This window comes from Halyomorpha halys, unplaced genomic scaffold, assembly GCF_000696795.3.
Source record: "Halyomorpha halys isolate HHAL.00 unplaced genomic scaffold, Hhal_1.1 Scaffold725.1, whole genome shotgun sequence".
NCBI classification, from domain to species: domain Eukaryota; kingdom Metazoa; phylum Arthropoda; class Insecta; order Hemiptera; family Pentatomidae; genus Halyomorpha; species Halyomorpha halys.
Window position 1 is genome coordinate 403,703 of NW_027110211.1, and position 25,624 is coordinate 429,326.

The following is a 25,624-nucleotide window of genomic DNA, read 5'->3' on the forward strand; positions in this document are numbered from 1 at the left end:
GACCTGGGCAGAATAGCCTGCAAATAGAAAATATAAATTAATGTGAGAAGGATTTTTGTATTGAAGATGTCCCTGAAGATGGCTAGAAAGGCCGAAACGTTGGACAAATGAATAAATAAAGTGTTGAGACAAATTTGGATATAAAATTGATTTATTTAATAAATCACTTACTTAATGTTAATAATTTATTAGTTTGAAACTGGTCGAGTTGAGACTCAACTTCAGGAATCATCTCGAACTCGATCCTCACCTTAACCTTACGATCCAAGAAGAGTAGAGGACAAAGCGGTGTGTTCACTATTTCCAGTTAACCTATAATTACTACTCAAGGTCACTTAGAAGAACATGCTGAGGCACGTGGAAAGATTGGTCAGATGGCCGTTGCCCAACGGCAGAATGATCTGGTGGGTGTAAAAAAGTTGTGGTCGATTATTCGGTTACTCGGAACATACTTCGTGTATATGCTTTGGTCCACGCTAGGAGAACATCAGTCGGTTTTTACATTCAATTAAACATACATGGAATATAGAGTAGGATGAGGGAATGCGTGCTTGAAACATTTTTTTTTTTTTTTTTCATAATTTATTTATTGATATTTACAACTGTATACATATATACACATCAAGTAAATTTGCTGTAAGCGATATTATGATATGATAAAAACATGTGGAGAATCTACCCATTGATAGAACTCCAAAAACATTTCTAAAGCAGAAGATCTCGAGGTCATCTTCTTTTCAGACGTATAGGAGGATTATTAGGTAGTGAAGGAGAAGCCAGGTTAGAAATGAGTTGGTTTGGTTGGTTGGGAACTTTATTATGGAAGGATTGGTATCTGGTTCTGGCCAAATCGGCAACATAGGGGACATTGAGGTCCTGATGGATGATTTGATTTGTGACAAAGTAAGGAGCATTAAGGATTTTGGACTGTAAGGATTGGATTCGAGAGGAATTAGATGGTTTAGTGGAGCCCTATAGCTCAATTACGTATGTCCTGGGCCCTGTTTCATAATAAAGTACAAACTAATACTATTAGTCTTGTAGATTTATTTTAATTCAATTACATAGACTTGTACAATAGTAACTTGTACTTTAGTATTTTTTAATTCCTGTAATATCATTAATAATCATCCCTATCATGAAAAAAGTAAGTATTAGTATTATTACCACACTAGTTTCTACACTTGTACTATCAACTAATACTATTAGCTTTCATTATGAAACAGGGCCCAGATAGGCCTTATAATAGTCATGTAGATCAGTCTTTTATAATGGATTGGAAGTTTGGACCGTTTGTCTAGTAAATGTTGTAATAGTCGGAATCGACGAGCAGCTTCCTGTCTTTTCAGTCTTGTATGGGGATTCCATGTCAGTCGTTTGTCCTGATTTAGTTCTAAGTAATGGATCTGTTCAACAGGAATGAGTGGGGTATTATTAAAAGATACTGTAGGACAAGAGAAACATTTTTAATTCATGATTTTGAGGTCCCCTGGACCTAACATACCATAACCCCATAACATAACATAATCCCTGGACCTAAATTCACAAAGTGGTATCTGTGTGTGTGAATAGCCTCGTTAAAAAAAGAAAAGTCGTACGGAACCAAAATTATATATTGAGGTAAAGGTGTATGCATGAGATTTTACAGTAACATTTTTTAATTATAATCTATAGACCGGAAATACCACTTATATGCATGATAAATTTTACACACTTTTCTATTTTCTCAAAAACGGCTTTAACGATATTGATTAAACTTGGTTATAGTAGTCATATAGACGTATTATATACCGTTGTAAAGCCAAATATTTTTGTAAAAATAATATTTGACTTATAAAGTCGTAGAAGGTAATGGAGAATACGCACGTTTTTCCATTTCGTCAGTTTGAAAAATGTTTTAATGCCACTCAGGGTTACTGCTTTTTAGTTGATAAGATGCTAAATCCCTTAAATAACTCTTACTATTTTCAATATTGATCCTATAACAATTTTAAATTTTAGTAAACTGTTTTTTAATATTTCTGCCGCTACCTTGGACTACATCTGGACTAACGACTAACCTGAAATCCTCACACAAGAAGGAATCTGAGGAATCAAAAGAAAGGAAACTACACATCAACAAACTTCCAATTCATTACTAAAGACTGTCATGACATGACTGACTACATGACTGTAATAAGGCAAATCTGGACATTCGAACTTGAGCATTGGGGTTCCACTAAACCTTCGAATTTCTCTCGTATCCAATCCTATAATCCAAAATCCTTCGTAAAATCTTCAATACTCCTTACTTTGTCACTAATAAAGACCTTAATGTTCCATATTTAACCGATCTAGCCCGAATGAACCTGATATCATTCCTTCCATTATAAACTATCTAACCACCGAAACCCACTAGTTTCTAACCTTCATCCTCTTCCATCCTGACAACCCTTCGAGGCGACTGAAAATAAGATGGCCACGAGACCTGCTGATGCCAAAATGTCATTAGAGTGCTACCAATGAGTAGTTCTATACACGCCTGTATCACTATCAAATATTACTGAGATCAAATTTACTGAATGTATTCTAATGTACAGTTGTAAATTTCATTAAATATATAAAATTAAAAAAATATATTTCTGCCATGCTTTTTCAAACGAAAATGTCAAAATTTTGCTACAGAAAATGTTATTAAAAGAAGTTCTCTTAGAACTGTTGAAATTGGAGTAAGTCGATTTGTCAACTGAAAGGTTCATCTGGGAAATTAGTATGAGGCACTGAATTATTATTCAGAATCATCAGTTCTGAAGCGATTTAATGCTAAAGACGATTTACGAGTAATTAAAATTCAAAGTAGAGTAAGTGGAAGCTTTTAATGCACGCACTGCACTAAATCTTTGGTAACTAGGACAGTTCGCATGAATACCTCACAATATACATGAATAGAAGTGTTGGATATCCTAGACTTCAGAATTAGAAAAGTATCTTTAAATATAAATAATTAGTTGCATTGCTACAACTAGGTTCCAAAGGGTTTATTTATAACATTTTTTTGCACTGAAATTTGGATAAGTAAGTGAACAGAAGGAGATTTGAAGGAGGGCATTTGAAAAGGCAAACATTGTTTTAAAACAGTAATAATGAAAGATAAGAAGATAAGCTGCTTAATAAAAAAATAGGACTTATATTCTTTTGGGGATGCATAAAAATAAATTTTCATCCAAAATAAAAAATTTGCACGAATTAATAATAACTGAATAATAGGTAGAGGAGCCCGAAACGTCCAAAAACTGTTGCCTAAATGTAAAGAAATAAATAAAGGGCGAAAATTGATTCCTAAAAAATAAATATTTTGAGAAATATCAATTTTGATACAAACGACCTGCTGGCATGAACCTATCCATCTATTAGAGTGGTTAAAAAAACGTAAGAGCTGAAAATTATGAAAAAATGTTAATAAAAATTTAGAATATTTTTTTTTTAGCGTTTTGTGTAGTATATTGGTTTTCTGGGGTCCTTCTGAACTCCTTTTAGTATATTTGTTGAGCCCTTTTAGATAACTATTCGACCTCCTGCTTCCAGTGTTTCCTGACCTTGGTTGTCATGATGAAGATGACAGTATGGGCAACGAAACGACGGAACAACCATGACACCGAAAATTGATCCAAAGAGGTCAACGATTCGTTATAAGGTTACTACTAATAAAAATGCATGGCGCCTATCACAACATCAAAAAAAAAATAACCATCATTCATTCTAATCTAATATTGTTATTATATTTAACCCTTTTCCCGTAGGAATAAAGTACTTCGTAGGATATTCCTTATTAAAAACAATTTCTTCTTAAAAAAATATGTGCTTTTTCTTGATCTCTTTGGGATGAATAAACAACTAAGTGGATTTACAATTCCAAGGTTTATCGGATCAAGGAAATGCATAAATATTTTTTATATAAATGCATAATGAACTGTTATTAAGAAAAGACAAATTATTTAATTGATATTTTGTCTAATATTTACCAAATATAAGATCTAATTTCGTATAACGAGGGGGGGAGCGTCCCTTACTCTCTTTCAAAAGGAAAGTGAAACCAAAAAGAGGGGAGTTGACCACGCCCCAGGAGTTATTCATAAGGCCCGCTTTTTTGCTTCAGTTTTCTTGGCAGTTTACCCTCTTCATTATACTCCTTCCTCCTAATTAAGAGCAATAGAATGCTTAATTTTTAAAAAATGTTATGAAGTAAGCATGATACTTATATGCTATCACCCTTAGTTAAATTATTCTAACCGACTTTATATCACTTTGAAAACGTTAAGTTTTAATTTAATCAAGTGATGAAATTTGAGTTAAAATCATTCTCTGTAGGAAACAGATAGTTTGTTGGAAGTTAGTACAACAGAAGTCACTTGAAAATGAGGTGTGTCGTCATACACTCCAGTTGTCATCTAAGGACGGTAGTATTAGTCTAATAGTTAAAGAGAAGATAAAAGTCAGTTATTTCATCCCAACTGTTAATTATGTATAGTTACTAGTCAAAAAGATGAGTCTGCCAAATATGCTTTAGGGGAATAAAAAATGGTGGTCGTTGCAAAAGGTCGAAAAAAATACTTTCTCGTTTGGAGTTCCATATCTTTAACACTACTTACAACGCTAAAAACGTAATAGAAAACCATTTTAATAAGAATAACTTTGCTGAAATATTAGCACTAAAAGAGTTATTTAAATTCAATAGTTCCCGAGATATACTTTTTTAAAAGCAACATTTCATAACTAAAATCAATAGTTAGAGAATTTATTTTGAAAAATCATCAGACGTACAGATGTTTATTAGCACTCAAATTAAAACTAGTTTAATGTTCTATAAAGCTGTTCATGACATATATCTTCGTAAGAGTAATAGGTTTTATGATATTTGCCAGCATTAATTCACAAAATGTTGATTTTTAGTTGTTCGGATCAAATGTTTGATTTGTGCAAAACTTTATCTCCTTCGTACAGAGAGTGATTTTAACTTGAATGTTTGAAATTTGATTCACAAAAAGCTCTGAGATAAAAATCAAAATTAAAACTTCACAAGTGATCTAAAGTAGGTTAGAACAATTTAAATAAGGGTGATAGTATATAAGTATAATGCTACCTTCATAAAATTAAAAAACAACGAAGTACTTGAATCAAGCATTCTATTGCTTTTAAATTGGAGGAAGGACTATAATAGAGAAAGTAAACTGCCTAGAAAAGTGAGGCAAAAAAGGCGAGCCTTATGATAAATATTTAATTTTTATTAATTCTGTGTATTTTTTCGTCTAATTGATTGTATTTTTTATTTAGTTCAAATCCGTTGTCCTCTTTTTCTACAGGAGTTACTTTATTAGAAAATATTGTTAATTCGGATATCCTAAAGGTTTCTAAACTAGGTCAAACCAGAAAAAAAAAGTTTTCGTATAATTACCCATAAATTGATGAAGGACTAATAAAATTAAAAACAAAAATGCAATTATTTATGAAATTTGTACTTCGTATCATTTTAATGTTCTCTTTCAAGAAATAAATTAGTTCTTTTATAAAATAATTTTTATGTATCCACAGCGGTTTGGGCTCTTGCAAAGCCCAAAAACTGTTATCAATAATATAAGTAATAATAATGAAAGGAAAATATTTATTGAAAAAGAATGATTTCGAATGAAGAATGATTTTTATTAACTGATATTTTTATATTACTCATAATTTTACTTTTTATTACTAAAAAGATATGGAACATAATTGTTTACATGTTGTTTATAACTAGCTATCACCTTGACAATGACCACACTGATATCGAAAGCATGCGCCTTTACTGAAGACAGTTACATAATGCAGATGATGCCGATTTACTCACTATCATTATTGCACATTAGCTCTTCGGATATCCCCGCAATCCTTGTACGAACGAATTGGGTTTACCAAAATATTTTTATTGGTCAAAATTATTCATGACGCTAATATTAAATTGGGGGAATTCAGCGAGCTTTGACCACCATGTGGATCCCATAGCATTCCTGTGCTTCATTAGTGCCGAAATGATAACAGAAACTTCATGGCTGACCACAGAATCACGATTTTTAATTTATTTTTATAGTGGGGAAAATTCTAATTTACATTTTGATTTGATGGTTTAAAAACATCGGCCCGTATAACGCCTCATCTCCAAATAGTTTTTAATCCTAGTTATTAGTGAGATTTCATTCCTTTTTCATGCAATAAATGAAAAAAAAAAAATTATCTCACGTTTTATAAGTCCAGGAATAGTTTTGGTTATGTGTCTATTTATAGCCAAATGTGTCTTCGGGCATTGTCGGTCGATTTCTTAATACGATTTTGGTATATATAGGGTTTGTACGTATTGGTACCTTCCGAACTGATCTTTGTTGTCAAAAACGTACTTTGCCTGTGAAAATGTGAAGGACATAACTTTTTTTATTTTCAAAAAAAAATACAAACCTTAATGAGGAAGCAAACATTATTTTTTGTCATATGGCACAACATCTCTGATGAACTAACGGACAGTGGCCATTGCACCTATTGCACACAGTATTAGAAATTTTTGAACAATAATTTTGTCATAGAAGGCGATATTAATTAATATAAGGATGTAATAATAGCTTCCCAACATGAAATACCTAATGAAACTTTTTGTATACTCACTACCAAAGGTAATGTTGATATTCCAGAAATAATAATGCAAATTGTTCTTCACGACTGAAACTCGGCTGCAAATCGATGAAAATTATGAATATCAACGGACTAAATGCACTTATAAAAATCAGGAAAAAAATTATGTTGAATATTCAAGCAAAAGCTACTTGAAACTGATTCTAAAAAAGATTTTTATTTTGCTGTTAAAATTAATGTCACTTCGGCGACCCATAATAAAAACCCCCTCACGATTTTTGTTATGATTTTTGTCTAGAGCGTAGAGATGTTTTACGCCATCAACACACTGAACTCAGTGAATGGGATAAAGCTCTTTTGAAGATAATTCCAACCCAAGAAGTATTGTAATTCCCGCCCATCGCCACTCAATTTAAGCTATAACTCTCTTTTTGAGAGTCAGTCCTATATCCCAAAAACCGAGATTTTCATAAATACTTTAGCCATGTCACGTGATTTCTATTATGATTATTGCAGTTAAGCCCCTAACTTTATTTTTTATTATTATATTCTATTACGTCATAACACTTTTTATTAATATTTATTCTATTTACTATAGCGTCCAACATTTCGGCCAATCTTAACTATAAATCGACTGCCTGATCCAATTATTAAAAAATTGTTGCATATTTTGCCCAGGTGTTATATAATTAATCAAATTAACCTATGTATGTCACTAATGTAATTACTTAATAAAAAGACAAATGTAAATACTTTTGATTGGAAATAATCTCTAAGCACTGATATCACTAATTTATCAACAAGTTATAAGATTATATATAAATATATTTTTATTTCAACTTTTTCACTTAAAATCTTCAGTGAAAGTTTTCGGAATGCTCTTCAGGTACTAATTAACTGGAACTTTACATGAGAAAATGTTTTTTCTTTTTAATCAGTCATAAACATTTAATATAATATATAGCTAAAAATAGCTAAAAATTTATCTGGTTTGATACGTATTAAATGCTGATTCAGGGGTTAAAAAAAAGAAAAGAAAAGGACGTTTTGCCAAGGTTCAAAAAACATTAACACTTTTTTTTTTGGGGGGGGGGATGACCCATTCGCAGTACAAAAAAAATTTTAATATTGATGTACCAAAAAAATCCAAAACGTTGGATGACCCACGCCAGAGGCTTCCAGCCCCTCCAGACCTCAGGGCTCACCCCCCTAAAATCTTGTGGGTATACTTCCAACCTCCCTCCCCTCTCACAAAAATATAGTTTTCTCCACCTCGGAGAATTCACGTTTTATTTATAAGAAAACCGAAGTGGGCTCGGATATATTATAGTTTTGTGGTAGTTTTCTCGAATTACGGGATCTCTATCATTAGTTTTAATTTATATTATTTTAAGTTTTATGCCAATATTATTTTTAAATTTGAAAACATGTTTTTTTTCTGGCAATGTTCATTCCGCTTGTCGTTTCTCACAATCGCGCCAATAAAACAATAACTCTAAGCACTTATACTTACAATGTATTTGTTTCTTAAGTATGTTTAGTATTCCCAGATTACAAACTTTATAGCAAATTTAAATGATAGATTTTTAGTAAACACTTCTTTGTGTCGGTCATGGTGGTGACATAACCCTACACTTTCTAATCAGAAATGAAGGTAACTTTACTTTGAAGTTAATAGGAATTTCGCAGATTAATGTAATTATGTGTAAAACCGTTCATTTAATTGCGATTGTGAAGAGAATGGTAGTAATTGTTATTTCCATTAATCTGTTATGAAACCATTAGGAATTTATTTATTCTACGAGACATTTAAAAAAAAAAAAAAAAGTTTATTTAATTGATAGATATCTGCCAATCTGTCACACTATTGTGGGTAATAGGTAATAGTGATGAATGATCACATTCATATCTAAAATAAAATAAAATAAGGATGAAAATAAATAAATAAATTTAAGAAATAAAAAAAAAAGAAGTACATAAAAATAAATAAAATCTCTCTTAAAATATATACAAACAGAAGGATAAAGAAAGTGTACATAATCAAACTATGTATATGAAAAAATAAATAAATAAAATAATATAATCTCTTGTCACATTTACACTCTTATATACCATATTTACACAATCGACCGGATCCCTGAGCCCTCTCTATCCCCCCGCGAGAAATTAGTGCTTCTTTATCTTTTCTGTTCAGAATCATTTCAATGTAAATATTGAGGGTCCCAAAATATATTTACTATTCTAAAATAGTGTTTTACTACTGGGTAGTTTCTCAACATGCTGTATCATTATGTCATTATGATCAAATTTGCTTGTTGTATTTTTTATACAGTTGTAAATATCAATAAATAAATAAATACAAAAAAAATTTCTAAAAAGTAAGAAGTATAAAATTGAATTAAGATGGTCGATTTTTCAATTCATATTTTCTAGGTAACAGTTAATAACAAATTAGTTTTTTCTAATATAATGGAATAAGTTGTTTATTAAAAAAATAGCAAAATTATTAGACATAATTTTTTAATTATTTAATGAAAAATGACAGAGAATCAACAGTAACTAAAAAAACCAATACCAACAACAAAATGTGGGTACGCTTTGAGTAACTCTCAACTTTTTGTTTAATCCCCCTGCCTAGCCATGTCTATATGCAGCGGGGCAGCAACTGTTGACTGTCAACTGTCAAGACCTCGCCTTCCGGTGTCACCCGCTATGGAAGCGTACCTCCATTATACTCCTTTCCCTAAGCTGTAGATAGAGAAGTTTGCATAAGTATTGAGTATTTCTGTTTACAGGGTTGTAGCTTTATACGGTGGTCCCTAAATTTGAATCATTACATTTGTTCAATTTGACACCGTATTGAGTGCTGAGAACGCTGCAATCGCTTTTTCAGTTAATTCAATTTTACAATAGTATTAGGAGAAGTTTATGTAACTGTGCAAAGTATCATTTACACTATTTTTTATCCCCTTCCGAAACGGAATTTTACAACTGCCTCCCCTTACCCCTGATCGAACAGATCCGCTACCTTGGACTACATTTGGACAAACGATTAACCTGGAATCCTCACACTAGACTGAAAAGACAGGAAACTGCACGTCGATTTCGACTATTACAGCACTTACTAGACAAACGGTCTAAACTTCCAACACCCAAAAAACTGATCTTCATGACTGTAATAAGGCCAATCTTGACATATGGAGTTGAGCTTTGGGGCTCCACTAAACCATCGAATCCCTCTTGTATTCAATCCTTACAATACAAAATCCTTCGTAAAATCCTCAATGCTCCTTACTTTGTCACAAATAAAATCATACATAAAGACCTTAATGTTCCCTATGTAACCGATCTAGCCCGAACCAGATATCACTCCTTCCATTATAAGTCCTTCTTATATAATATCCTATATTACCTAATAATTACCTAATATCCTCTTCCATTCCTGACAATCCTCCAAGGCGCCTGAAAAGAAGATGGCCACGAGACCAGCTAATGTAAAATGTCATTAGAGTGCTACCAATGAGTAGTTTCTCTACACGCCTGTAACACTCCAATTTAACTTAGATCAGATTTACTAAATGTATTATAATGTACAGTTGTAAATAGCAATAAATAAATATTAAAAAAAAAAAACTACTGCCTCCAAAATTTCAATTTCAACCCCGCCTGGGCACCCTAGCCTAGTATATAATAATAATGATTTTTTTTGAATTTAAAAAAATCGTACTATTCCTGTAGAAGAACAAGTATTTATGTTGTAATATCAAATAGAGACATAGTTAATGTGAGTAATAAACTGACGGATTATTTAATTTTTATAAGAGGTCAAAACGATTTACAGTGAAGATATTTTAATCTGGAAATGATTCAGTATTTATTTCAATCATCCAATTATGACTGAAATAAGAATTACGTTTAACACCTTTAGAAGCATTTAAATGTGAATTAATAAAAAATCCATTCATTTCTTTGCCACGCAACAAAAGCAAGAAGAAAATCATCAGACGGCCGTGGGAAGATTGACCTCAAGTAATCACGTACTACGATGTAGGCTGCCGTCAGGGTGCACGTCAATCCGGTTATTACTGAAGCAGTCTGTATTACCTAGCCCAGTCCTGGCTATTTTTCCATTTCCTTTCCTCTTTGTCGATAATTATACGCCGAGAAATCCGGTTTTTGCCTAAGAAGATGTCTGTTACTATTCAATAGTAAATAATTCTGTTTCAGCATAAGTATCTTTAGTTCAAAAATGAAAAAGAAACGGTCGGTATAATGTTATTTTAAGAATTAAGGACTTGTGTTATTGCCGCGTAGACTTAAAACGTAAAACTAAGAAGTCAGATCAAAAATTAGTCTACTAAAGAAAATATACATGCTGCAGAACAAAGAATGTTTTTGTTCATTAATATGAAATGAAAAAATGATTTTATTCAAGGATTTATGTCCCCTAAGTATAAATACATGCTTCATATATTAAGATTTTTATCCGGCAAGCATTTAAAAGTTTTCAGATAGTAAAGTGAAATTACTCTGGGATATGATGGCTTAACTACTGTTTATAATGTTAACCAATATATGCCTATTTATTTGATTACAGTGATGCGGAGGTTTGGTTATACAATAAGTGGAGGAATAGGTGTTGTTTAAAGGAAATAATGGATGAGAACTGGTGAATGGAGATTGGAAGAGAATTCCAGAAGGAGGTTGCACGTATGGCGAAAGATTTGCAAAAAAAGGTGGTTCTATATGAGGACATATATAAATCAATCGATTGGGATCTGGTATTTAATGAGTGTATGGATGAACGAAGAGTGAGGAGATCTAGGATATGAGTACACTTTTTGATTTTAAGAACTTGAAATAGGAAAACACCAAGGAGGTATTGCCTTCGGGAGGTTGGTTAGAGCCACTTCACTCGGTATACCAGCGGGAGACTTCAGAGCGTCTTGGGAACCAAAGATAAATCTTACAAAGCAATTCATGAGTCTCTTCAGTCTCAACTCTAGTCCTGCAGATATCCATCCATAGACCTTGGTCTTGGAATCCTTGGAACCGTAGTCGAAGTGGGGGAAGACGAGAGAGGATACTAGGAGCTGACGGGTGTTCTGAGGAATGAAATCACGGAATCTTAGGAATTGTTTGAGTACAGTTATGGATTTGCGTGTGATTTGGAAAATGTGATTATTCCAGAAAAGGTGTTGGTCGAAGGTGACTCCAAGGCTTTTTATTGTAGGATGGAAGTGAATCGGTTGGTTGTTAAGGAAGAGAAGACGATAGTCAGGGAGGGAATGAAGGAAGCGCTTGGAACCAATAAGAATGGCCTTGGTTTTTTTCAGCATTCAGCTTCAAATCATTGTTAAACGCATTATATAATATAATATATTATATATTATCTTCTTGTTTGTAATATATAATATAAGGTGTAATATATAATATAATATATTATATATTATCTTCTTGTTTGAGAGTATGTAATTAATCTTGAACATAAACTTCATTTGATCTATTTACCCAACTATCTTTACTTTTCTCCAATATTCTGATAATTACCCATCAACAATAATACTGTATATCCATTATCACACCTTAATTTGGTGTAGCCTAGTTTAAAATTTAATATATTAAATATTTTTTTTATTTTAATTACTTTCAAAATTAAATTCATCAATTTATCAATATAAATATCTCGGTAATGGAATCCCGTTATTAGGTTTCTTTAATCGGTATTGAGTGCACCTTTTTTTTACCTCACAATAAAACTATCCTAAGCAGAGTGGGAAGGGGTTAAGTTTTGATTCTGTGGGGCCACCAAGAAATTTAAGTAAAACCTTGGCAGGATTCGAACCGTCGCCGCTGCAGATTAGAAGTTGCTAAAGTCTCTGGGCTACCAATAGGGTACTGTAGAGTCTTTCCCCATCTATCTAAATATCTATAGAAAATTTAATTAAGTACTATAGGTATTGCATAGCAGTTGCCCCTTGTCCATTTGTAAGGTATATCAGTAGAAACTTAATAATTAGAGCTTTAATAATTGTAACAGAAACATGCCATTAGAGGAGGGGTATAAGTGAATAATGAATTGAATGTGAAATAAATAAATAATGTGTTTAGAGAGAGGGAGGAGGGTAATAAAAGCCACCCTTAGGATAGGTCATTCCCCATTCGTAAAAAATAGTAACATCTGAATAGGTTAGCTGGAAAACATCAATACCAAATGAGGCGGAGTTGTGCAGCACTGGGATCTCTTGCAGCCCAGCTTTGCCTTCCTTATGAAGACGGAAAAGCCTAACTATTATATATAGATTTAAATATGTGTCAGATGTAATTATTATATTTTTAATTAAACTTATTTCTTATCTTGTATATAAATTATTCCATTATTATTTAAATGGATTTAATAATTATTTTTATATGTTAGTTATATTTGTTATTTTTTTTATTTTATAATAAAATGTACTAATGTAGTTATCAATTAATTTGTTTCTCCCTCATTCTTTAGTTAAGTGTGGATAATGAACGCTTATGCTTGTACTGTTATTCTTCAATAAAAATTATTGAGAAAAGAACATAAAAACAATATAAGTAGAATATTAGGTTGTATAAACCACAATTTTTATTTTATTTTCTGAGGTAAAGGATTTCCGTTATCATCTCATCCTTATTTTTGTATTTCCCTCATACTATCTTCCTCCTCTCACTCCCCCCTAAAAAAATAACAAACTAAAATTATGTTAATCAATTAGAAGTTAAAAAAGAAGAATTTAGCGTTTTCATCCTTTTGTGTTACTATCTAATCTTTAATATCCTTGGATTTCACTCTTGAAATAAATTATATTCTCAGTCGAAGGTTTCAAAATAAAAATAAAAAGATGAGCATGCGCTGCTTGAAGAAAGATTGGGTTTAAAAAAAGTAATAATGACTTTTATCTGATGGTTTTATACAGTTAATGTTCCAGCCTTTTTGTCTTTCATCATCTAAAAATACTATCTTATAATCAGGAATAAACTCGCTAATACTATCAGCAAAGCTTCACGTACAATGAGTTGGTCAGGGAAATGATAACTCAAACCAGAAGATTATACCTAATAGTACAAGAGCCGGGAAGAAAAAAAGGTAGTTATTTCACCCCAATTTTTTATTACTTTAATGAATTGTGTATGAACTATGTATAATTACTAGTCAAAACTGATAAGTCTGCCTAGTAAAGGTAGGGGGAATAAAAAATGACGCCTGTTTCAAAACCTTCATTTTTCATTCGGAGCTCTATATCTTAAAAACTACCAACACCAATAGATAATCTAAAAGAATATTATTTAAAGAAGAGTAAATTTGCTGAAATATTAGCCGTAATATATCTATTTATGTCCAATAATTCTCGAGATATAGCTTTTTAAAAAGCAACATTTCTTAAAAATATACTGAAAGATTAGTAGTTAGTTAATTTATTTTGATAAATCTATATCTCAGGAATTATGTGACTATAGATGTCTATTAGCACTCAAATTAAAGCTAGTTTAACGTACCTTCCTAGGAATATTATTTTTCGTGATATTTCCAAAAATAAATTTATTTATAGTTGTTCGGACAATAAGTTTGAGTTTTGAAAAACTTTATTTCAGAAACCATAGGACGTGCAGATGTCTTTCAGCACTCAAACTAAAGCTAGTTAAATTTACTATAAAATAATTTACAACGTTTATCTTTGCAAGAGTAGTAGTTTTTATGTTATTTAAAAACTTATCTTAAGTGTATTACACTTAAAAGTAGTTTATTACACTTATCATCGTAGGGATAGTAGTTTTTATTATATTCGCATATGAATATAAATTTGGCAAATGAAAATTAGTCCAAACAACTATAAATCAATTTATTTTAGCAAATATCATGAAAACTACTACTCCAACGTCATAAACCACTTCATAGCCCATTAAAATAGCTTTAATTTGAGTGCTAACAGACGTCTGCACGTCAAATGGTTTTTGAAGTATAGATTTTTCACTATAAATTCACTAACTACTGATATTTCAGTACATTTGATACAATATTTTTATGAAATGTAGCTTTTTAAAAAGCTATATCTCGAGAACTATTGAATGTAAATAGCTCTATTAGGGCTTACAGTTTAGCAAATTTACTCTACTTCAAATGATGTTCTCTTAGATTTTCTATTGTTATTACTAGTTTTAAAGATTTAGAGCTCCGAATGAAAAATTAGTTAGTTTTTACGTTTCGAATAAGCCGCCATTTTTTATTCCCCCTACGTATACTTGGGAGACTCATCAATTTTAACTAGTAATTATACATAATTTTCATTAAAGTAATAAAAAAATAGGGTGAAATAACTGACTTTTTTCTCCTCTTGGGCTCTTGTATATAATATAATAACTATAAGCTGTTAATTCTGTAACGAAGTAATATATAGTACCGAAATTCTAAACCGAGACTGAATAAATTAAAATGTAAAATACTTTTACACATTAACCGTCATGATTCCTTTGATTTTTTAATTAATATTTGTTTACCACATCATGGAAAATAAGTTAACTGGGTCAAAAATTAGTTTTTAATTTTAAGAAAGATTCAGATTTATTTTTTTATTTATTTAATAAAATTACAATCAAGCTCATTATGAGCCTATTAGCAATTTAGTTCAGGAACGGTAGAATTAATAAATTGCAAAAAAAATAAAACAAATATACATAATATTGTTTTAATGTAATTGCAACAGGCCTCAAACTATCACATCATCACTCAAGCACCTGGGGCTACAGTCATTGTAATCTTTTTATTGGGACATTAACGTTGTGGAGATGAACGGCCCAAGCATTCGCGTGTCCTTGTAGTCTATCTTGATGTGATTGGGGGATTTTTAAATATCTTTTTCAACTATAAGGATTTGATGATCTCGGCAAGATCGTCATTTGTGATATATTAGAGTGCATTGACAATTTTGTGAAATTTTCAATCGGAGTCCCTCGCGTATTCCCACAGTTGGATATCATATGTCCAAATTTGTTCCAAGGTTGTAAGACTTTTGGGTATAAAAAAAAACCTGTTATAGAAAAAAAAGATTACATCTTATGCCTCAGAGGTAACAAATTTTTTGATACCAGTTAAGCTGCAATATTTTTTCTTAAAGCGAAATCTCTTTACCGAGGTTCTGCAAGTGAAGAAAAAAATATACGGGAGTAAATAGTTTTGGTGATGCGAAATGAAACGAAAGTGATGGGAGGACCGCTGGTCAATTCTAATATGAAAATCTTTGTATTATATAATATAGGAGCTTACTGTAGCTTGAGAATCTCGGTAGTGCTGGTCCGATTAAGTGAGCTAATATTTCCCTATTACATTGAAAACGTTTTTTCTGATTGGATTAAATTATGAAATAACTGTTCTATTCTAATTATTATTATTATTATTATGGAACTAATATATTCAGCCTTAAGCTATAAGAGCGAACGCATCATCATTAATAAAAGTTTATTATATTATTTCATTTCCAGAAGTTTTACTTCTGTCGGCCTTTGCTTCCAATATTATCTCGAAATATTCGAGTTTTTGGACCACTTTGCTATTCACTGTAGTTTGATTTTTGTTAGTAAAATTAATAAACGTAGACTTTGATTCATTCAGTTTTATTTTCCATTTTGAGGTCCATCTATGTAGTTTTTTTTTCTTTAAATGGAAAGGCTTAATTGTTTGGGCTACTTTTGCGAATTGTGTAAAAAGCAAAGTTGTATACAAGCGGAATTGAAAGATCTTCCCATGCCTATTCTTGGTAATGATTTAGATAAAATAGTCCAGAGATAAATCGGAGGACACAATTAGAATTACTTATGCTTATTTCATTGCGAATGAATCATTGTCGAACTATCAGTTGATTTGTATTCTCGCTGCTAATCAAACCTGGTCAACATCCGTTGCCAACCACAGATCACCTTGTACTTCATCGCATCATAACTATTGGGCATAACCCCTACGTCACTGGTTATTAATATTTGCTTACCTCACTGGCACGTATATTTTTAACATGCAGTTAGGGTTAGCAAGTTTTCTCATGGAAGTTTGTGGTAAAGTTCCCAGTTTTAGAAATAATTCAGTATAAGCAACGACTCACAAAACTAATAAACCAACTCGGGATTTAATACATCGGTATTCTAGGTTTTGAGTAATTTTATTTTAAAAGTTTCAGAAGTAAATATTACATAGAACAACTTTATATATTTTTAAAGGTTTTGGAGCGAAACGCGACAACTCATAAAGGGTCAGCGGTGCAGTAGTTTTTAAGGAAGTCCTGTTACTAAACCAACGGTTGTACAAGGAAGTGATTTGGTCAGAATCACGCTCGACCGCCAGTTTTTTAGCCAATTAAGGGTACCCACTTTATGAGGCTGGGTGGACCTTAGGAGAGCACCGTAACCCCCGTCTCCGGAACGCTGCAACTGGGGTATTGGGAATCGATCCCTTTATTTTCCAAAGCTGTGTATTTTGCTGCGGAAAACACTAAGGCCAGTAATAATCTGTGGAACCCCATATTCTGGGAGGACCTTCGATCCTTTAATCAAATGTGTGGTGGTGAGTTCCTACCACGAATGGGAGTTAATTGAAAAAGTTCTTCCCTACCGTCCAGTTACGCCTAGCATTAAATTAGGTCCTTCCAGACCATGTGTTTCACAGGTTATTACTGGTCTTAGTGTTTTCAACGGCGAAATACACAGCTTTGGAAAATAAAGGTATTGATGGCCTATACTTTCAGTAGCAGCGTTCCAATGACTGTTGAGCAGTCATCAGCGGAATACATTCTCTGCGTTTGGCACTTTAATGTATCCAGAGTAGTTCTATCTGGGGACCATTGAGAGGAATGGAGGCTGGAGATGGATTTAAGAAGGTGGCGTCAGTCCGGGACCAGAATAGAAGAATAGGCTGGATTTAAAGCCCAAATACTGTACAACCGAAAAGCAAGGAAGGTAAAAGCAAAACAAAACAATAGATTAAATAATATCAAACACTCCGTGAGTCTACGTATATTGTAAAGATACGGTATCGATGAAGATGTGAACATTTGGTGTTCGAAATATATATAAGACCATGGTTTATAATATAAGACTAAGTTATATGAAATAGGTTTGATCTGACCATAACAGATCATCTTAAGATTGGCGACCAAGTTGTTCAATAACCAATTATTGAATGATTTTCTGTCTTGATGTTGTTCCTTTTTTTTCAATTCAAGTGTAATCAACGAGTATATCTCTATTATTTGAAAAAAAAAATAAAGATGAAAAATGCAATCCATAATGTATTTAGTATCAAACTTAAAATATTGCATACTAATTGGACAGGTTACTTACAATATATATTTTTCTACGGAATCAGATCGCCCTTGGTTTGTGAGAATCTTGTTTGAGATGCGCAGATGCGGGACTTGAACCTTGTACCCTCGACCTTGTCACTTCTTACCTTGAACCTGCTCCGCCCGCTGCTTTGGATAATCTTTATCTATTGTTCAATACAATATATTTATATATTAAATGTTTTTATTTCTGGTTGAATTATATCTGGGCTGAATATTGATTGGAGAGCGTGTCATTAATATCATTTAAGAGTGTATTAAATCATAAATAATATACCCTAGAGCTGGGATGGAACAAGTTTACTTAATAATATTAAGATCATTAAGTATTGCAATAATAAACTAAGTAAACATTTAAACTCCACATCTAAGAGCCTAACTTTCTTAAAAACGATGTCTCAAAATGATCTAACAACATTGACTTCTTTTCTGAAAAAATGAACTTCTTGCTAATAAATTTTGATTTAATAGTTTTTTTTTACATTTGCAGAGTTTAGTAGAGTTACTACAATAGAAATAGGGGAATGTGGCGACAACAGAACGCTATTATTTAAAATTAATTTTTTTTTCTTTTTGATTCAAATGGACCTAAGATCGGAAAATATAGGGAACTCCCGAATTTTTTTTGTCACAGTAATATTCATACTTTCTTGTAGTTGGGAAGAAACATAAAAAAACTTAATAATGTTTTTTTAAAATTTTTATTTAACCCTGAAACGTATAATAAAAAAGTTCCTATTCTTTACCGTAAATTCTCTATATCAATTATTTACACTATAACTAACTACAAAACATGATAAATGGTTAAAATAGTAATAGACATATGACAAAATATAAGAAAGATACTTAAGTAACAAATATTAATAAAAACAAATCAACAAACTACGTAAAAATTAATATACAATAAATATTAAAATATTAAAAATATAATTCAAAATGATTCTTAACTCATATTACGGATCTCAAAACAAGAAAAGGTATGCCAGTTAATGCTTTTTTTAGGATATATCTATATTTATAAATTTTGAGTGTTATGATGAATGAATGAATATGTTATATAAAAAATATTTAGGTTATAATTAATTAGTGTTCCAACTACTTTATTTATAAATTGTAGGTATTAACATCCATACTAAATATTATTCAAATTGATTATCTTGAGCATTAAGACAGGCATCTTTCTTCCTAAGCAGCAGTGGCACAAGATATGTACTATTGTTTCGCATGTTTAAACTATCGTAAATTTGTATAAGATTTATACCATTGACAAGACTCGCATAAATTTTTTGTCTTGTAGCCCCAAATAAAAAAAATTCAATGATGTCAGATCGGGAGAGCATACAAGAAGAAAGAATGCCGTTGGGCAACTGCTGCTGTGAAAGATGCCGAGCCTGTCTTTATGCTCGAGGTGATGACTTTGAATAATATTTAACATGAATCTTAATACCTAAATTTTGTTAATAAAGTAGTTGGAACACTAATTAATTTATTATAGCCTAAACAATTTGTATATAACATATTCATTCATTCCTTATAACAATGAAAATTTTTAAACGTAAATATCTCCTAAACAAAGCGTCAAAGGGCATACTTTCATAGGAAATGGTTTTCTTGTTTTGAGATCCTTAATATGAATTAAGAATCTCGAAAATATACATATATGAAAAACAAAAAATATGCATTTTTAGTTAGGGCACAACCCAGAAATACCCTATATAATTTTTTTTTCTACTCAAGTTTGTATGATGGTTTGAAGATGTTTGTTCTACTTTTCTGAAGATCCTTTTCCAATTCTTTTACAACATAGTAATTATTTAATATCTTTTCTCTGCAGGATGTTAGACAGAAATTTGCCTCTCCACCAAATATTGAAATTCCAACCGTGAATGACAGTTCTAAATTATACTGAGGTAAAACCATATTTATCGGCGGTTTTTGTAATGCCTTATTTTAACTTGACTTCTTTAATGAATATAATGTTATAATAATTGTCAAATAGTAAAATAATATTAAAGTATCGATAAAACAAGTTTCCTCTTTAATACATTTGTGTATTATTACTTCCCTACTTATACATATGGATATATATAAATATATATATGTATAAGCGACGTGACCTGTCCATCGTAGTCTTCTGGTGAAAGCTTATGACGTCATTCCGTACGTTCTGTGTTTAACTATTTTCTTTCCTCCAACAGATATGCAAATTTTCTTGACTGAATTCAAACGACACTCGAATTGGAAGATGATCATTTTATTAAATCTTCCTTTAGTATTTATAGAGAAATTGTTTTGTTTTGTGATGATACCATGGTTCAACGGCATGCGACATTATGATTTATTTGTTCTTTAATTCCTTATTATATTTTCCAAAAACATTTCAAGTTTTAATTTTTTAAATACTTAGAATTTGGAAAATAATTGCCAATATACGGGAGCTGAAACCTTCCTCATTAGTTATCGAGTTCCATAAAAAAAGTTTAAAAAATTACAAAGACTGGCTCTGGACTCCTTCCTAACTTTTTACAACCATATTTCGTCGTGAATAAGAAATTATATAAAAATTTAAACCAGTACACAAGAAAGAGTTTAGCGTTTTCCTACTTATTTTGGCCTAGAGAAAAAATATATACAATTTGAGGGAGTTACGATTTTTTCTACTAGATTATGTTTGTGAGGGTTATGATTTTTTTCTTGGTAAGGGGTTTTTCGTAAGTGGTTTATAAGTTGAAGATGTTATGTTTAATGGTATCATGATTTTTTTCTACTAAGTAATTAATTATTAAACTTAAATATGTTAAATGGGATTTCTTATATGAGGTCATGTTTTTCCTACTTGGATATTATTTAGGTGGGTCATGTTTTTTTTTTAACATTCAACACCCTGAACATTTGTCAAAAATTTCAGCACCATCAATCCTTAATTTAAAAATTGGGATAATTACAGAACAGAATATGTAGAAGAATATGGATTAATAATTATTAGAAAAAAACGATTGTCCATTTAAAATAGTTATATTTGATTATATAGCTGCGTGTGTTGTAATTAATGAAATGCAAAAAAAAATCACGGCCAATGTTTTGAAGGCTGCTCTGCAGTTTCAACTTTCAACATCTTAATTGCTGTCCTTTGCAATTGAAAAAAATAAGTCGTTCTTGAAAACTTATTTCATGAATATTAATCTGAACCGACTGTAGCGTGAGGACTTAAAATTCAACATTTTGTTTGTGTTTAAATAAACAAAGTAACAAAATTATAGCCAAATATACGATAAATTCCAAAATATGATTCTAAATTTTTGCTCCTTCGAATTTTTGTGTTGAACATGCTGTACTGACCGAGCAAGGAATATTAAGGATATCAGCAACATGTAAGGTTCGCGACGATGGTACTGGCATTTTAAAAATTTGCATTTAAAATCATATTTTAACATGTTATCAAAAATAAATTAAAACATGTATCTCTAAAACCCCTGAAGGTTTTAGTGATTGCTATGGTATCTGTTCCAACGGTTGCACAAGAAGGAGATATATTCCCTTAACCCAGAGGTTCCCAATCTTTTTCGGTTTGCGACTCCCTAAATAATCGGATTTTTTTTCCGCAGCATCCTTAACACATCAGATTTTTTACTACATATTTGACTTTCTTGACAAATTGGAAAACTTTCGTTTTTAAAATCAATTGCTCATTTAACAGCGAAAAATTAAAAACAGATACTTATTATATTTTTTTCCTTGGGATGATATACAATATCTAATTTCAACTGTTTCGGTAATATCCATATTGAGACTGGAAAACCACTTCTAAAGACTCGAAAGCTGCTAAATTCTTGGAATTTTGTCAGCATACTCGATTGTTGGCACTAAAATTCAAGAATTGGAAATTCTAAGAAAATTGCCGAATTGTTTAATTGAATATTCCGCGGCGCCCTTATGATGGCACCGTAACCCCCCCACCCTCTGAGAGCCACTTTGGGAATCAGTGCCTCAACCCAATGAAGAGCAATGTACCCCTTTACGTAGTGTGCCCCAAGAGGGTCTCCCAATACTGAAGTTCGCCACGACTTTTCGATACATCTTATGAATCCCTAGATCTTAAAAAGAGACGTAAGATCACGTTCTATTTTATGAAGCTCTCTAGAAAGCAAAAATAAGAAACCCAATAAAGGGTTTTCCAGATTTCGACCTGGCAAAACACCTTGAAATGAAAGAAAATACCCAGAAAACTTGAAACGATTTGACACGTGTCTCTCCTTAACATTAGCTGTTGAGAACAGACAACGAAGATAACATAAACCCAGTTGAGGAGAATGACCAAAGGCTCAAATTCAGAATATTTTTGTGATGATTCTCCAAGACAGAAAAAATGGGGTAGTTCAAAAATATTACAAACATAAAACTGACTGGGAGAAAAAATTTACTTAATCATTTCAGATTTTCTACAAATTTATTGAGTGATTTAAGTAGTAGGTAGAAAAGGTCAATTAAAGTACTATGGATTTATTTAATTATTCAATTAATATTGAATATTATTAAATTATATAAAATACTTTTCGTATTACCAGAAATGATCCGAAATCATGTTTTTTTTTTCTCTGACCTCCTAAATGAATAAAAAGAGATAAATAAAAAAAGAGATAAATGAATATATACACATGAATATATACAAAATGAAGAAAGGAATGTATATAAGTTGGCAAACTAATACATCTTGTTTTGCCAGTGTGGCATTATAAACAGCCCCTCACGATAGCCGAGCGTTCTAAACCGAAATCATGTTATTGTACTTATGTGTGTTATTTGATAACAGTTATGAACATGTAACGAGAAGTTCAAATTTCTAAGTTAAAAGTGCTTAATTTAATACCAAGATTACAAATTATGCCAAAAATAATATTTAGTGTATTTGTCTTTTACTTCAAATATATTGTTCTAGTATTTTTATGTAGTAATAATATATTCAAGGGTTTACAAGGAAGGATATATCTGCGATAATTCCTATTTATAATTCATAGTCTACTACCCTTGCATCTGGATAATGTTAGGCGTGGGTGAACATCCCGTAACCGGTAGTACTTATCTCAAGGATTTTCGGGATCCGGAAGGAAGGAGTCGAGATCCTTGGCCTCCCCTGGCTCGTATCCTATAAAGTGCGGTCTGTCCAGTAGACCCTAAGAGTGAACATGGCGATCTGCAGGAGTTGGTTGGTCCTCGTAGTCGTAGTGTTGGTCCTGGCATATGTTCAGGGAAGCCCAAGTAAGAATTACTACTACATTCTTCCTGGAGTAATTTGTGAAAGTTCGGGGAGTACTTATTGCTCTGTGTTCGAAACCTATTAGTGTGTTTAGTGTCTGCTTAAACAATTGAATCATAATTACAGGTTATACATGAGAGTATTTGTGAAAAAAGTGTATATGTATTGATGGAATTTACTAATGAATGAATAGTCTTCGTGAAAAAAGAAAACGAATCCACTACTTCAAACCTTTTATTTTTCTCAAGGTTTCTTAGCGTATTCAAAATGGGTAGCGAATTTCTTGATCACGACTGTGCATATATTATTAGCAGCGAAGAATGATGGATTGACAAGCGGATGATAACGTCTCCATTATTAGGATATATGTAATTAATCATTGTGGTTACGGAGTTTTAGGCAGGCGCATGCCAGTGAGATAAGTATGTAGACTTTTGGTTAATATCGGTTCTCCAATGCTGGACGATTAATTGTAAAAGCTACACTTAACTATAACTTAACCCATCTTAACTTTATTCCACTAATTAAAATAATCATACCAGAATATCCTGTTTGGATTATCTCGAAGGATATCAAAACATGTTATTTTATATCCGCTTGCCCACTGAATCTCAAAAGGCCACTTCCTGTTGATAGAATTCCTGTCGACATTTTTCGAAATTAAGGAGTTGAACAATTTGACTTAGAGGTAACAAACCAATTCTAATCAGAGTGGGAGGGTTTTCCATGGAACCGCCGAAAAATAAATATCAACCCCTTCTTCTGGAATCGAATTAGCACCGCTGCAGACATGAGGTTGGTAAGACAACACCTGAACTTTCCCAGCCACAACGGGTTCAAGCCTATAGTTCGTACTTGGTACAAGACCACTGACTTACACAATGCTGACACAGGTTGCACTTTGTAGTTTACATACTTTATTTATGAACCAAAGCTATTAGTTTTCTTTATTGAACAAAGTGATTGGTGCGTGATTTCTTTTTGGGATCCAGTCAATGGTATGGGCAACTTATAAACAAAACAATAAGTTTGTGTTTTGCGTATTTTGAAATCTCATGTTTGGGACCATCTGCGTTTGTCATCTTCAGGGCTAGAACAGTGTGTATAGCCCATCTATCATAGAAATCCAATTTTATTGGAAATTATGGTATATTCACTCAGAAGTGCATTTATTCTAAATATGAAAATCTGATTATAAGATGTGGCCTTTTTGTTTCGTTACGATTTCAAAGAATGATTATTTTAATATAATTCAATAAACTCAACTTTCTTCTATGATTATGGGGAAAAATTAATGGGTATGCTTTACTATAGTCCTAGGACACCTGCTGTTCGGTAAAGACAAGAAGGGGCATGGAGGCGGTCACGGAGGCGGTCATGGAGGTGGTCATGGTGGTCACGGTGGTCACGAAGGTCACGGGGGAAGCTTTGCCTTCTCCTCAGCGAGCAGTTCTGCTGGGCATGGACACTCAAGCGCCCATTCAGCAGCTGCAAGTGGGTGAGTAAATAAGAACAAACATATTTTTATTTTTATACCGAAAAACGAATATAAGCAGTTTTTATTTATTCGAAACTACTTTCTCTTCCTTATAAAGGAATAAAGTTTATAAAAGTGTTGGTATGGGTTGGCTTTCAGCTTTCCATTAGTTGCAATAACGATGAATTTTGATAGTATTCACGGGTGAAAAATTGTTTTCAAAAATCGAATAAAACTTTTCTATTATTCACATTTATTTTTAACCACTATTCTAGTATTCTTAATTATTTATAAATAATCAAGACAGTAAGTAACCTTAATTACTGTATATTTTATATTAATCTCCTTACATTTAATACTATTATTAGTTAAATGCTTAATTTATTTTATTTTATTTTTCAGTGTCTTTTCTGATTACTGATTGATCTACATTTGTCTCCTACGGCCATCCATCTTGTGATATACTAAATAACATTCATGTTAAATATTTAATTATGTATTATATTTATTATTTTTTTAATTGGTTTCATTTTTATTTACGTCAATCCTTCTCCAGCCATTTAAATTCGTTAAGTAAAAGATCATTGACTAAACATTTTCATTCTTTTTACTGAAACTGTTGCCAAAGATTCACTCCTTTTGGTGAACCGTTTCTTTTGAACGATTCTTCAATCGAATCTTTTTATCGTATTACTTTTTATTTTATTTTTATCTAAAGAATATTTTATGTAAAGGAACTATTACACAAACTATTTTTTTATTTTTATAATTTACGTATAAATATTTACGACTGCACTAAAAAATAATATATATATTGATATGTATGAGAGGTACCAGCTGGAGTTTTTTAACTTAAAATAATTCCTTTTGTCGGCATACCAAAGATACCGCGGAACCTAGGCAAAAACC

The 25,624-nt window shown here is 31.8% G+C and overlaps 1 protein-coding gene across 2 annotated transcripts in view; it reads left to right on the forward strand.

Moving 5' to 3' along the window:
* The window catches only part of LOC106685682 (uncharacterized), a 127,013-nt gene that overhangs the window by 61,722 nt on the left and 39,667 nt on the right, over positions 1-25,624 (forward strand). Inside the window, exons 1-2 of one of the 2 annotated variants that reach the window (XM_067048354.1) lie at positions 23,165-23,240; positions 24,553-24,736. In XM_067048354.1, coding sequence (XP_066904455.1) covers positions 24,592-24,736 — 145 coding nt within the window. In that variant the 5' untranslated portion in view covers positions 23,165-23,240; positions 24,553-24,591. Of the gene's footprint in view, positions 1-23,164; positions 23,241-24,552; positions 24,737-25,624 lie in introns of those variants that run through there. The other variant, XM_067048355.1, reaches the window with a different exon arrangement.